The 13,112-nt window shown below is 44.1% G+C and overlaps 1 protein-coding gene across 1 annotated transcript in view; it reads left to right on the top strand.

Annotated features, from left to right (window-relative positions):
- Positions 1-360: 360 nt before the first annotated feature.
- Positions 361-13,112, top strand: part of DRC8 (dynein regulatory complex subunit 8) — a 30,300-nt gene continuing 17,548 nt past the window's right edge. The window contains exon 1 of the mRNA XM_073629164.1: positions 361-487. Coding sequence (XP_073485265.1) covers positions 463-487 — 25 coding nt within the window. The 5' untranslated portion in view covers positions 361-462. The remainder of the gene's footprint in view (positions 488-13,112) is intronic.

Raw genomic sequence — 13,112 nt, 5'->3', positions numbered from 1 at the left:
GTCAAATCGCACCGATGTGAACTGGGGCTCATTGTCAAAGCTAAGCCGAACAAGCTGAAGTTAGAAGCTGATTGGCCACCATGCACAGGCTGCTGCACCAGATTTTTCACTCTCTCTCTTTTTAGCAAATCAAACCCACAGCATAAGAACAAGGAAAGTCCTTCATCTGCCCACATGCTGTTTCTGCAACTGCTCGGGGAAGCAAGAGGCTGAGACTTGCAGGAAATGCAGCCACAACCTCCACACAGGCTGCAAGCACAAGCAGACCTGTTCTTCCTGTAATGCTTTATGGCTATAGATTTTAGGTGCATATACCGCCACCTACTGGGTGGATGCGTGAATGCTGTTCTCCCCTCTACCACCAGACACGCTCAGGGCAGACTTCCCTAATTAAAGATGGCAGATATGCGACCCGCCCCCTATTGAAAGGTGGTGTTCCCATGGTAACTGAAGGCAACAGATATGGCTGAAGAGAGAGAGGCTGCTGGTGAGTGAAACTAGAATTTAAAAAAGAAGCATACATACATAAACCAGAAAATCACATGTAAAGTGATTGAACTGAAATTAACATTGAATGAAAGTTTGCAATTTTAAAGAGAAGAAGAAAAGAGGTGGGATTCATTTTTTTTTAACCTGTACTTTGCTAGTTGACTGACCTGGTGTAGAAGTAAGTTCTGAAAGCAGCTTGGAGTTCTGTTTATTTTCCAAGTTGCTGTCATGTGGGCTCATGTACACAGGCGGAATGAAATATACTCATCAGATACACAGGTGCATGCTGGGAAATGTGTGCAAAAGCGTCCTTCGTAAAAGTGCATGCGTTTTTACACATGCAGGCTCTTAAATGTCTGTACGTTTTATATGTGTAAAGTTCCTATTTTGTTCCTTCTTGCCTTGGTTTAAAGTCAGGATTTACATTTATGCATGTACATTTTCTTGGACGCATATTTTTCTATTTCGTTATTACAAGTCTGAACACAGCACAGGTTTACAGATCTTTACATAGCTGTGTGTAACGGTCGATGGAAAATTTCATTCAGATCTGTACAATACAGACACTGTATTATTGCTGAAAATGCAGCTTTCTTTACACCCGTGTACACAAGCTCTATTATTAAAAGAGGAATGAAGGGTTTTTTTTTTTTTTTTTTGCAGATTCATACTTACCTAGGTGGATGCTGCATCTGTCCCCCGGCGCCTCCACACTGAGTACCAAGCGATCGGACACCGCCGATCGCTCGGTTTTTAGAGCTCCGTGAGCAGAGAGCTGTAGACTGTCAGTCACTGCTCTTTGCTCTTCTCCCTCCTCGCTCACTGGAGTGCTGGGCTGTGGAGGGGATGGCTCGCTGAGAGACTGGGCCGGGTCATGGTCCAGGGATCTGGCGGATCCCGACTCCGCGGTTGTGATGGCGCGGAGCCTGGACCGACTTCTGTGACGTTAGCAGAGAGCGGACTTCCCAGCATTGACTCGAGTGGAGGCCATTATTCTCTCACTCGACTTCCTGCCTCTCAGGAGAATGGACCGGATCATCTCCGCCACTACCAATGTGGCGAAGATGACCAGGACGCGGTGGGAGGGGGGTGGGCACCTCTCGCGCCGCCAATAAAAGTAATCTCGCAGCATATCACCCTTTTATCTTAAAGCGGACCGCACGCTGTTTAAAAAAATACCGGGGTTATGGCAGCTGTCTGAGTACCAACTTGAATGGACTGCTCCTTCCGTGATTCATGTTAACATTTAAAAAACGTGCAAAAAATCGAGTGGGTAAGCTACACACAGATGTGAATGCAGCCTAAGGCTTCTTTCACATTGGTGCTTACCACCCTGTGAAAAGCGTTCTGCAATGGTTTGCTTTTCAGAGGGCAGTATTGCAGCTGTGGACAGGCATTCAGGAAGTGATCCTGCCACCTCCTCAACTTATTCTTCTTTTCTTTTTTTTCAATCTCAAGGAAGATTCTGTAGTAAAAATAATCATACTGCAACCGTGAGCCGTTTGGCTTGTGTTGGCAGTGTGCTCCCATTGAACTAAGTGGGCGGGTTTTACAGGCAGTGCTGCCTCTCAGACTTTGCAGCCAAGTTAAAAATACTATGCACAGGAACCAAAGCATTATATTTGCTGCATGTGTACAGCCCTGTCAGACAGTATGTGTAAAGGTCTTCTGGGCTGCGCTCTGTGCAGGCAGCTGCATCGGTAAGCTCTCAGGCATTGGATGGATGGAGCTGATAGGTAATTCAAGCCAGTCTTAGCTGGCATGCACTCCAGCCTGTTGGAGGGGGAAGCATCAGGAGGTGTGCCCCATGACCTCAACGTGTTTCGTCATGTCCACCTTGAAAAAAACTTACCAGCAGGCAGGCTCTATATTGAAGAAGATGTGTGCTCTGCAGTAAAATATACTTACCTGCCTGTCACAGCCTTTTGTGAAAAGGACACTAGGGTGCACTGCCTGGAGTTTATCTTGTGGAAGAAAATCAGTCAGGGGAATTCAAAATGGCCCCAACAACAGATTTTTGGCAGTAGTTCCCTTAGGAACTACCTGAGCCTAATTCGGGCAAGCATTTGCACCAGTGTTAGTAACATTACTAGTACGTGCAGCAAATTCAGGTAGTTCTTACTTTTGCCACTTTAAGAATTTATCGCTGTGGCAGCAACAAATTCTTAAAGAATTATCACTAGTTCTCTATGTAGGAAATTGGCAGTAATTAAGACCAACTCTGATCTGTTGTACCTCTGTAGTGGGCCATGCCTGTGCTGGTAAGTTGTCATGTCTGTGACAGCTTCCTGACAAGTGCTGTATCCCATGCCTCATTTAGTTTTAGAAATTCCCCAGCTGAAAGCTAAAGGTAACCAAAATGGCCAGGGAGACAGCTGATGTAATTACCTATACAGTATATGAGCAATGCCAATATTTGGGAAATGACTTGACACTGGGTGCAAGCAGAGCCTGATGGGGAACAGAGACTAGTTCCCCATCAAACTGCTTTACCTTTAAGTGACAGAGCACAAAGTGGGTGGATTTGAAAGTCTCTACTGAACGCTTTACCATGCACTGTTAATCAAAAGTGGAGCAGACCTGATGGGGAACCAGTCTCTCAGTTCCCCATCGGGGTCCGCCCAACCCTAGTAAAAAATTCCTCAGCCAAGTTTCTGTGAGTGTGATGTGCATAGTGGCCGGGGAGGGAGGGCAGGAGTGCGTACACTAAGAAAAGAGTGTCCAGTGTCCAGTGTGACTCCTTCCCCAGTGCATACACGGACAATGACATGTACCTGTCTGTGAAAGGTACATGAATTAGGTGTGAGCACCAACATTTCGGTGCTGCACCCCGTCGGAATTCCAAAGGGTGTCTACAACACCCTTTATGAATTGGTCCAGGTATGTAGAAAGAGACCTAGATTCTCTAAGTAATGAAATAATTCCAGCGCTGACTTCTGATAGATCCAACCTATGTAGTATCCGAACGGTCCTTTGGCTATTGGCTGATACAGTCTGAGCTGACTGTTCTCTCAGCAGGAGGTCATCCAGATATCCCAAAATGGGGATGCCCTGGGAGTGTAGTAAGGCTAGAACCTTGGTGAATACTCAAGAAGCAGTGGACAGACCAAACAGGAGAGCTACAAACTGGTAGTGCTATGTGCTCACTGCAAAACTTAGCGTTAATGCGCTGAAAAAATAGGGACATTCAAGTCCACAGAGGCCAGACAATCTCCCTGATGGAGAGAAACTCTGACCATGGAAAATTTCTAAACGTGAATGAACATGGAAGAGGCAGAGACTGAAATTCCAGATTGTAGCCCCTGGACACCATGTACTTAACCCATAATTTTCTGCAGGCTTGGAAGACATAGGGTTTCAAGGTTTGCAATGGATTTGAGTATGTGACTTGGACTTAAAGAGATTGTAAAGTCTCGTTTTTTTTCCTATAAAAAGAACAAACATGTTATACCTACCTGCTCTGTTGCAGTGGATTTGCACAGAGCAGCCCGGATCTTCCTCTTCTTGGGTCCCTCTTCAGTGCTCCTGGCACCTCCCTCCTGTTCAGTGCGCCCAAAGCAAACAGCTTGCTATGGGGGCACTCGAGCCGGGTCACAGCTCCCTGTGTCCCTTCAGACACGGAGCCCGCCCAGGCCCCGCCTCTCTCTCCTGATTGGCTAGCTGATTTGATTCACAGCAGCGGGAACTAATGGCTCCGCTGCTGTCTCAGCCAATCAGGAGGAAGAATCTCAGGTGGCTCAGACACCCATGGACAGCGCTGGACAGAGAGAGACCTCAGGTAAGACCTCAATTGTCTTGTGTATAAGCAGCCTTTTGGGTTTTTCCCAAACGATTAGTGCTACCGGCTATAGCCAGCAACACTTATCATTGTGTTATGCTGGAAGGAAAATTTCCCTGCTAGCAGAATACAATAGCTCTGTGGGAGGGATTCGCTCATCAATACTGACTGGTGGAAGGAAAGAAAATTGTTGATCTCCTAGGCTGTAAGCTCTAACGAGCAGGGCCCTCTGATTCCTCCTGTATCGAATTGTATTGTAATTGTACTGTCTGCCCTAATGTTGAAAAGAGCTGTGCAAACTGTTGGCGCTATATAAATCCTGTATAATAATAATAATCTATGGCAGGAACTGGGAGAAATGAAAGGACTTCTTTTTTTGCTTCTAATGGAGGAGGTTTTCCAGACTGAGGGTTCATTTTCTTTTGCTGGGGCAAAAGGCTACTTTTTTCCTCCAGTTACATTGTTAATAAGGGGGGAGGCATCAAAGAGACATTCTCCGTAAAAAAAAAAAAAAAAAATGCATATTCAGTAAATGTTTTTTGCATTAATGTTTACTTCAGCCATAGAGTTCTCTACTTATGCACAGACAGGAGATTAATTTTGGATATGAAACGTGCAATATCTAAAAGCCCATTGACAGACTAGTGTAGAGCAGTGTGCATAAAGCGCAGGTATTCCAATACAAAGTGATAAGTGAAGAAACCTTTGGGAGCTTTGGACATTTCCACAGTTAGAACACTTAAAGTCTGACAAATTTACATAACGGCAAAGGTTGCAAGGCAGGCCCTGTCATGGCAAACAGGGACTTGGGAAGGGTTTCCAGTCCTTAATCCATCCAATCCATAAACTCTCAACGGGAATCAGTGTTTTTTGGGGGGGGGGGGAGTGGTCACTCCATCATGGCTTACTAGATTCTGTGGAGATTTCTTTCCCAATCCAATCCTGGAATGCTGCGGAAAAACGAAACATAGACCACAAAGTCCAAGTTGGTCTAAACTTTTCTTCCCTATCGTTTTCCTGTGACAGCAGATGATTGAGGTCTCTAACGGAGTTCAGTTCATTTGCTCATTCCACAAGAGGAGGCACACTGGGTAGATTTGACAGGCTTAAGACTTTTAAGGGAGCCCAGACTGGTAACTGTGGTCATTTCAGATGCAGGCTATTCCAGCCTAAGACATGTACTGACTGCGTTTTACATAAACCGAACCGATATGGTACCTTGAAGCCTGAGAGCAATGTCAGGGAAGATTTAAACTTCTCTAAAGGAGAGGAGTAGAGGTACGCTTGTAGCCCCTGCATTCTATGTCAGCTATCATGACAGTGATTTTACATAAAAACTAATGTAGCCACAAAAATTCCCTGGATTATGTGGAGAAGGCAGCTATGCCTGAGGGAGTAAGGGAAGACTTTAAAAAAGTGTGGGGACTCAAGCAGGGTACAATGATCCAGGTTGCCTGCATCAGGTTCTTGAGGAGGGACACTGCAAGCCACCTCAGAGCCTCATAGTGGATTGTAAGCTGGAAAGGCCTGGGGGATCCCTTTCTTTGGTTCTACATCCTTACATACTGCACAAACCAGCTACTAAAACAGGAAAGGTTAAATTGCCCTCTGTGACTTTGTCACTGGTAGCATGGACAGGCAGAGGTAGATCCTTGCAAGCCGAGCTGTGGCATTAAAACGACCTCATGCTGAAAGGCAGGATGAGACAGTGAGTGGATGTATGGCACACTTGCCATTTTCACCATTGAAATAACCCCAAAGGTGGAGTAGCAGGAGACACAAAGTACACCATGCGCAATAGGGAAAAGCTCTAAAGGCTCATTTATACTTGCTTCGACTTCAACACACATTAAAGCGTCAACCCCTTCAACATGCTTTTTTGATGTGTTTTTGATGCTTCAGTTGTCCTTTTTTAAAGCTTTAACCACTTAAGGACCGGAAGGATTTTCCCCCTTAATGACCAGGCCATTTTTTGCGATACAGCACTGCGTCTCTTTAACTGACAATTGCGAGGTCGCTCGACGTTGTACCCAGACAAAATGTTTGTCCTTTTTTTCCCCACAAATGGAGCTTTCTTTTTGTGGTATTTGATCACCTCTGCGATTTTTTTATTTTATTTATTTATTTTTTTTTGTACTATAAACAAAAAAAGACCGACAATTTTGAAGAAAAAAAAAATATTTTTTACTTTTTGCTATAATAAATATCTCAAAAAAATGTAAAAAAAACAAATTTCTTCATCAGTGTAGGCCGATATGTATTATTCTACATATTTTTGGTAAACAAAATTGCAATAAGCGTAATATTGATTGGTTTGCGCAAAAGTTATAGCGTCTACAAAATAGGGGATAGATTTTTTTTTACTAGTAATGACGGTGATCAGCGATTTTTAGCGAGATTGCGGCAGACAGATCGGACACTTTTGACACTTTTTTTTGGAACCATTGACATTTACACAGCAATCAGAGCTAAAAATAGCCACTGATTACTGTATAAATGTCACTGGCAGGGAAGGGATTAACACTAGGGGGCGATCAAGGGGTTAAGTGTTCCCTAGGGAGGTGTTACTAACTTTGGGGGCAGTGTAGTGACTGGGGGAGGAGATAGATCGCTGTTCCTAATCACTAGGAACAGACGATCTGTCTATCCTCCCCTAACAGAATGGGGATCTGTCTGTTTACATTGACAGATCGCCATTTTATCTCTCTCAGGAGCTTTCGCGGGTGGGCGGTGGACATCGTGGTCGCCGGCTAGGCACATCAGCTCTGGCGCTGCGCCACAGGCACGCGCGCGGCCCCTTGTGTTCTTAAAGTGCCCGACGTACCATGATGGCGATTCGCCCAGGAGAGCCAACATGCCACAGTACAACTGTGGCGGCTGGACTTTAAGTGGTTAATGAAGTTTGACAGATGCCCTGTGCGTTGATATCTCATACCTGCAATACCTCCAAAACAAAGAGATGCTAAAGCTGAATTTATGCCTCTCAAAAGCTGCAGGTGCTTCAAGCGAACTTTGTGATAGACTTCTATGGAGGCTTTGAAGACACTTTGAAGCACCACTAAAGCGAAATAGGGTAACATTTTTGAAGCAAAGCCAAAGCAAAAGCAAGATGTAAACAGGACTGTAAGCTAACAGGTGCATAGAAAGTGTAGCGCTTATTGTATTAAAAATAAAAAATATATGTGATATTACATACATAAACCAATGAAAAAAAGGAAAAAATAAATGTCTCTATTATTGCATACAACACGAAGTATAATCCATGGTAATCTTCAGATATAACTTGAGTGCAAAGATTTATTCATAGTCCAATGATTCGATAAATGATCCTATTCACCACGTAATTAACTGATACGAAAAAAGTGAATATGTTGGATTCACTCATTGCCATTTGTTTTGAAAGGTCCTTCCTCATTACCGGTTGGTAATATAAGCCCTTCTGACTCATTGAGCATATGTTCTTATGAGTCCAACTCTTCTGGTAAGCCTGCATCACTTCTGTGTGGAGGGTCCAACATATTCACTTTTTTCGTATCAGTTAATCACGTGGTGAATAGGATCGTTTATTGAATCATTGGACTATGAATAAATATTTGCACTCAAGTTATATCTGAAGATTACCATGGATTATACTTCGTGTTGTATGCAATAATAGAGACATTTATTTTTTCCTTTTTTTCGTTGGTTTATGTATGCAATATCACATATATTTTTTTATTTTTAATACAATAAGCGCTACACTTTCTATGCACCTGTTATCTTGGACAAATATCCTATTTGTTGTGTGAGCTGCTGAAATTGTTGAGTAAGCGCAGGGTTAACTTTTTTCAGGACTGTAAGCTAGCCATTTTATTTAGTCACAGATGCTTTGACTGGCATTCAGAGAGCTTTAAAAAAGCGTGTCCGAAGCCATGTTTTGAAGCAAGTGTAAACAAGCCCTTAACAAAGACGAGAGTGCCAATGTGGAACCCAGTGAAACATGTCACATTTCAGTCTTCATCTCTCAGGCAGCATACTGCAAAGGGAGTCTTTAGGAACAGGATTACAATGTACCTGAAACCTGTAAAGTGCTCTGCTACGAACAATTGCAGGACACTAGGTGCCTGAAGAGTGCCACAATCAGAACGCAGTGCCTGAGGGTTCAATTACAGGCCATCCCTGCATCTTCATCATGGCAAGGACCGGGAACAGCCTTCAAGGCTACGCCAAGGATCAGCCAATCTGGATACCTGCAATATGAGCTCAGCTCTGTAGCACAAGGAAGAAATCTGATTGAGGAAAAAAAATCTTGCTTATTTCTCTGAGGAGAAAAGATGTCTATCCTCTTAGAACACTATCATAAAACTAAGGCATGCTGGACTTTAAGTGGTCATAACTGGCTAGCCAACAGATCTTTAGTTATCCAGTGGCCAACTCCCCTTGAAGGTAGCAGTGTAACCCAGTGGTCTAAGATTTACATCTGACCCTGTATCCCCTAATGAACAATAAAGAAATGGCTTTGTTTTGCAGCAGCGCATGTGTACAATCTTGGCAAGCTGCACATAGGGTTGCCACCTGTATGGTTTTCTTCCGGACAGTCTGGTTTTTGAATGATGTGTTTGGGTTTACTTCTGCCCGGACACATCATTCACATGGACTGTACCGAGAGTGACACGTCTCCCCTTTCCCTGACAGCAGCTTGGTTCAGCAGAGCAAAGTGTCAGTGTATCAAAGCTCCTCCCCTCCTCCTTCTCTGTTCTGTACACACACGGGGAGCAGGGAGGTGCTGATATCAGGGCTGTAGAAAGTTTTTATTATGCTCTGTAGATGGAGGAGGGAGGGGGAGAGAGTGGCTGAAAAGGAGGACAAGGTAGAAAATATGTGGAGTGATCGAGGGGTTAGGAGGACATGTGCTGGGGTGGCTTTGACAGGGAGAAGATATGCTAGAAGTGTGGATTGGATTTGAAATCTGACATCCCCTCCTAGCACTATCTCTCTTCCTTCCCAAAGGACCCCTCCAGCACATATCCTACCCCCCCACACCCCTCCCCCTTGCACTGGCCCTCTTCTTTCACAAAGCACCCCCCCAGCACATATCTGACCCCCCCCCCCCCAAGCGCCCCCAGCACATATGGGCACAGGCTGCATATGATGGGCACAGAGGCTGTATGATTGGCACAGAGGCTGCATATGGTGGGCACAGTGGCTGTATGATTGGCACAGAGGCTGTATATGGTGGGCACAGTGGCTGTATGATTGGCACAGTGGCTGCATATGATTGGCACAGTGGCTGCATTTGATGGGCACAGTGGCTGCATTTTATGGTGCACAGTGAGGCTGCAAACTGCCGCCGCTAAAGTGTTTGGGTTTGGCTTGAAGAAAAGGTGGCAACCCTAGCTGCACATCTGAGTTAGATCCTGCAGGGACGAGTGTGTGGGGGAACATAGACATCAGGAGGAATTTAATATTAAAAAGGAGCAGACAGAATCTGGAGCAGCTGTTCACAGTAAACCAATTCAACGTGTTCAGTCAGGCGGCTTCACACATGTAAACAAACGCCTTATTCACACTGTACAGGCCTCTGCGCCAGTGTGATGAAGCCAACTCCTGTACAGGATTAAAAAAAACCTCATAGTCCTATTTTGTCTTTTTGCCATTCACTGCCTAATTTGCAAATTAGAAGAATATTTTAAGAAATTTAACATTAGCAACAGCGTAACTGTTTATGGTTTGCCTTGACAACATTGATTGCAATTTGTCTTTTGATATGCATCAATTATTTTGTAATGGAACACCCATACATATAGTCAGAGAAAGAAGTGTGTTCTGTTTTTAGGTAAATAAAAGGTCAGATGCTAAGTAACCCCTGTGTGCTAAAATGCTTTGCTAATACATAAAGTTAGCCATACATGAGAAAGGCCTTTGTTTTAATAGCCAGTATCCTGATAAATGAAAAAGCTCATTTAAAAAAAAAAAAAACTCAGGAAAAATTGTTTTTATTTTGTTATAAAAAATTGGTTACTTTCATATGTACATGACCAGAGACTATAGTAAAGGAAAAATATTTTTTTTTATGACAAATAGCGCTTGTTATAGCTTTATGAATTGAGCCTATTTTTGGTGAGAATGTCAATTTAAAGCACAAGTTTACATGTGATGAACTTGTACTGTATTTAACTGTCCACCACCCACCTTAGTAAAGCTCGCTATTTCTAATACTTACCTTTCTCCCCATTCCAGATAATGCTGTCTGTTCTGATAAAGTGCATGCTTGTGACATTTTATCTGAAAATGACCCGTATATAGTGCGATTGGTGCCAAAAGACAGTGCATGTACATGTATTTATTATTTGAACCTCCATTCCAAGCCCCAACATATGTAATCTTGTATGCCAGGTGGTATATGACTTCTGCACATACTCACAAGGATACGCTTGTGTGCTGTAAATACTTTCTCACCTGTGTATAGTTTACTAGTGCAGACCATACATGGGTCGAATTCCGAACAAATTTTCTTTTGATAATCAGAAATTTTGTGCATTTTGTGATCTGATTATGCAACCATTGATTTCGAAATTCAACCTCATGTTGCTACAGAAAATAATTTTCGTGGTTGGGAATCTTTTTTTCTTTCTGTGAATTTTCTATTCTTGTGTTTATGAACATTTCTTTTTCGATTATATTTCTCACACGATTCTCCCATCATTAATTAGAAAATTAGTGGGTTAGATCACTTGTGCGGTCTGCCAATGTGGACATAACAGAATTGAAGTCTCCGCCTACCAAGTGTAGAGTCTCAGGGGCACGCAGTACCCACTGCACCATGTCCTGAAAAAAGGAAGTATTGGGAGAGTTAGGAGCGTATATGTTAGTGATAGCTACGTCTTTAGTGGCTAAAGTCATATGTAGTGTAATTTTGTGGCCAGTCGAGTCAGTCTGTATATCTCTAATAGTATAGCTCAGATTTTTGTGGAGCAGTATAGCTACTCCAGCCTTGCGGCCAATTGCCGGTGAACCATATACATCACCAACCCATAGTTTGTGAAGACGGGTTAAATCGTCTGCAGACAGATGTGTCTCTTGCAGCAGCGTCACATCCGCCCGGAGACGTTTTAAGTGTCTAAGGATTGACATGTGCTTACTTGGAGAGTGAAGCCCTTTAACGTTCCATGAAACAACCTTTAGGTGATTCCCATCGGTTGGAGAAGCCATGTCTGGTGTAAAGGAAGGTAGTGATTTGGGGGCTTACAATAAAGCTTCCCTTCTGGCATTGCACCTTCCATCTGAGAGTCACCAAAGTATTGTATGTCACCTGAGGGTATAGGTACAAAACAGGTAAATATGATCATCACCTAGTCAGAACTAAAATAACAAAAGAACAACAAAGCAAATGTCAGGTGAAGAAACCACCTAACAGACAGTGTGAACTTCACTTTTTTCCACATGAGGTTCAAGTGCCACGCAGAGCTCCCACCGGTCACTTACTTCTCTCCTAGGGGCGAAGTGTGAGCTTCAGGGAAGGGAAGGGTGGGTGTGGGTAAGGGGTAGAGAGGAGGGATAGAGAGAGGGGTAGGGGGCAGGGGGGGACCCGTTTGAAGCTGGTTGAAGGGATAGGCTCTTGAATCACATGAATAGCAATATGCATCAGTGGTGAAATGAACGCTTAACTAGCAACCATACTTGAATAGTGCAACGGTTTAGCCCATAAAATGCAACAGGGAGTTCAAAGGGGGAAGAGAGAAGGGGAGTGATACTACCCACCTCCAATGCGATTCCAGTGATAGAAAGTCCCAGAGGTCCTTCAGCATTTTCCGGAGCGGTCTTCATGGTGGATAAAGTGGCTACGTTTGTATGGAGGCTTAGTTGGACTGCGTTGTTGTTTAGGTAGCGCGGAGGAAGTCTTAGCAGATGTTGAAGAAGAGCTCTCAGCAGAGTTGATGTGTTCCATTTCTGTGCCAGAGGCAATGATGTACTGTTCTGCATCTTCCGGGGAGGTAAAACTAAGATGTTCCCCTGTGTGTGATTGGATACGTAGGACTGCCAGATAGGCTAGGGAGAATTTAACTTGATTATTGTATAGTGTCAAGCAGGCCGGAGAGAATGCCTTCCGTTGATTCATTACTTCCATTGAATAGTCTGTGAAGAGCAGCAGGTTTGCATGATCAACGGACAGAGAACGTGAATGGCTAAATTTCTGCATAATGGCATTTTTGTCAGCATAGTTGAGATATTTGACAATGACATGGTGAGGTTTGGTGAGATTTTCTGTATACTGACCAATGCGAGATGAGCACATTCGATGTGCTCATCGCAGGGAACGCAGTGCAAGGAATGCGGAGCCCCAGTAGCTCAGGGATAATTTTAGCGCAGAGATTCACGAGCTGTGTATTGAAAACTGATTCTGGCAGCCTGATTATGCGCAGATTGTTCCTTCTTGAGTGATTTTCCAAATCGTCTAGTTTATCCAATATGTCCCTGTTAGAAGTAGATATGCGTGCTAGCACAGCGGAGTTGGCAGTGGATTCATCCTCCAGCGTGGAGATCCGTTTCTCCACGTGTGAGAGTCTCTGAGCCTGTGCCTGGAGTTCAACGTGAAGCTACTTCAGTCCCCTTTGCACTGCAGTGTCCACTGCGGCAGTCGGAGTAGGGCCAAGTAGAGTGACTACTGCCTGTGCTGTACCTGCAGGAGAGGCAAGATCTGTGGCAGTTGCTCCTGATATCATGGGAGACTGCAGTGTCTCAGTTGCACAGGGAGCGGCCGCCATGCTACAACTCCCGTGGGTTGTAGCGTGGAGTACGATCGCTCCACAAAGCGATCCCATGGGGTCCCAAAAGGTAGCGGAGATAGAGGGGTGTCTCCCCGAAG

This window comes from Aquarana catesbeiana, linkage group LG04, assembly GCF_042186555.1.
Source record: "Aquarana catesbeiana isolate 2022-GZ linkage group LG04, ASM4218655v1, whole genome shotgun sequence".
NCBI lineage: Eukaryota > Metazoa > Chordata > Amphibia > Anura > Ranidae > Aquarana > Aquarana catesbeiana.
Note: the sequence above shows the minus strand (reverse complement) of the source record. Positions and strands in the feature narration are given on the sequence as shown.